This window comes from Chenopodium quinoa, unplaced genomic scaffold (assembly GCF_001683475.1).
Source record: "Chenopodium quinoa cultivar QQ74 unplaced genomic scaffold, ASM168347v1, whole genome shotgun sequence".
In the NCBI taxonomy this organism is placed as follows: Eukaryota; Viridiplantae; Streptophyta; class Magnoliopsida; order Caryophyllales; family Amaranthaceae; genus Chenopodium; species Chenopodium quinoa.
The window spans coordinates 3368559-3370830 of NW_018745324.1; the positions used below are offsets into that span (position 1 = coordinate 3368559).

At 45.7% G+C, this 2272-nt stretch overlaps 1 protein-coding gene across 1 annotated transcript; it reads right to left on the reverse strand.

Moving 5' to 3' along the window:
• Positions 1–1342: 1342 nt before the first annotated feature.
• Positions 1343–1915, reverse strand: LOC110712722. The gene has a single exon (XM_021891176.1). It carries the CDS (start codon positions 1913–1915, stop codon positions 1343–1345), a length of 573 nt encoding a protein of 190 aa, XP_021746868.1.
• Between the last annotated feature and the right edge of the window lie 357 nt (positions 1916–2272).

The window sequence follows — 2272 nt, forward strand, 5'->3', positions numbered from 1 at the left end:
TAAACCCTCTGTTAACATTCAACTTGTGCTCCATTACACCAGGATGGATTCCTGGCATTTCACTTGCCGAGAAGGTGAATACATCGGCGTTCTCACGCAACAGACTTATTAGATGACACCTCATATCTACATCCATATCTGCCCCAACTTTTACTGTCCGACTGGAATCTCCTGGTTGTAACTCTATCTGCACCGTTTTACCTCCTGGCAACGGCCTTGGAGTTGCTTCCGGCCTTGTATCAAAATTGCTCATGGCCAGATCCCGTACTGTTGGCTCCAGCTCTTTCTTAGGATTACTTGCCACCGCATCATCCCCAGACGGATTTTTCAAAGCCGTTACATAGCAAGACTTCGCCATTACCTGCCCTCCATGAACTTTTTCAACAGCTCCCAGATTTGACACATAGGCTATCGTCAGATGGTATATCGACACAACTGCTTGGACATCATGAATTATCGCCCTACTGATAATGGCATTATAAGCTGATGGAACATTGACCACTAAAAATTCCGCCATCACATCTCTCGTAGTCGGCCCATCACCCAACCGTACTAGCAAAACTATGCTTCCTTCTGGTCTCACCGTTGATCCATTGAAACCAATGATAAGATAAGACACCTGTGTCAAATACTGCCTCCCAATCATCATTTCATTAAAAGCTTTCATAAACAAGACATTCGCGGAGCTGCCCCCATCCACCAAAACTCTTTTGATATCAGCTCCATTGATCTTTGTTATCAGCACCAGTGGGTCATCATGTGGGAAGACAATACCCCTGGCATCCTCTTCAGTAAATACAACATCTGGGATTGAAGCTGGCCGAGGGCGGTTGTCAGTATCCAGGGCATTGATGATGTGACGGTGTTCAGATAGATGTTTCTTTGCCCCACTAACTTTTCCTCCATGAACCGGCCCCCCAGAAATCACATCTACCCCTCTTCCTGTTGATAGGGGCGGCATTCCACCACCCCCTTGTCGGACCACTCCACCTTGTGATCTTTCTGGCCTTGCTTCCAACTGCCGTCTTTCTATCTGTCGGGGCGGTGGTTGAGCTCCCCCCGCACTCAACTGATACTGAGTCAAGTGCCCCTTCCTTATCAATTCCTCAATATTATCCTTCAACTGCTTACACTCTTCAGTATAATGACCCACATCTCTATGAAACATACAGTACTTCTTAACATCTCTTGGTCTTGCCTTCATCGGAATTGGCCTTGTCCAGCCTTCTCTATTCTGATTAACCGAATAAATTGCTGCCTTTGGTGTATTCAAGGGTGTATACGAACTGTACCGCATTGGTGGTTTTGTAGCTCTGAACTCCTGCCGATTTCCCCCTCCCCTTCATGGGGTCAAAGTTCTCGGCCTTCCACTTCCAGAGGCTGCACCTTCATATTGATATTGACCTTTGCCAACTGTTACATTCTTACTACTCGTTTTCATCAATTCTTCACTTTTGATGTAATCATGGGCTTTGTTAAAAGCAGCTGCCAATGTCTGAAAATTCTTTCGTGTAAGATAGCGCTTAAACTCGGAATCATTTAAGCCATTCATCAATGCCATCACAGCTATCTCTTGTTGCAACTTCGGGATTGTATTTGCCTCGTTATTAAACCGCCTAATATAATCCCTTAAAGACTCATCCGACCTTTGCTCTACCGCCATCAACTCCCCTGAAGTTCTCTGCTGCACACTGTTACTAACATACTGACCCACAAACATCTCAGTCAATTTCTCAAAACTGTCTACCATCCCATTTTCCAGATTATTAAACCAATCAGCCGCGGCCCCAACTAAGGTAGTCGGAAAGACTTTGCACCAAACAACATCTGAGTTGGTGTACAACATCATATGCCCCTCGTAGGACGTTATGAATCTACCCGGGTCTCCTCTTCCATCATACCTACAGGTCGGCATTTTAATTTTTTCCATCGGCTTATCTAAGATACTTTGTGCAAACGGTGATGCTCTTAACTGCACCACAGTTCGTGGTGCCTGTCCTTTAACCTAAGAACTTCTCTGCTGATGGGTTCTTGTAATAATAGTGCGACTCGATGACTGCCCCTCTATTTGACGCGGCGTGGTATGTGTTCTTACCAGCGTTCCTTCCCGGCGGTGCCTTGGTGAATTCGTTGCCTTATTTAACTGTTCACCATGATTGATTAACGGCACCCCCCTTCAGCCTGAGCCGTTTCAGCCTCTTTCCTCTTTTTACTCATCGTAGTCATTACTCTTGCTGCTACATGAAACTCTTCTGGTGTGAATTCTGCCATG

Excerpts from the sequence above, each read along its gene's own strand:
- LOC110712722 (XM_021891176.1), bottom strand. The coding sequence starts at position 1,915 with ATGCCGACCTGTAGGTATGATGGAAGAGGAGACCCGGGTAGATTCATA.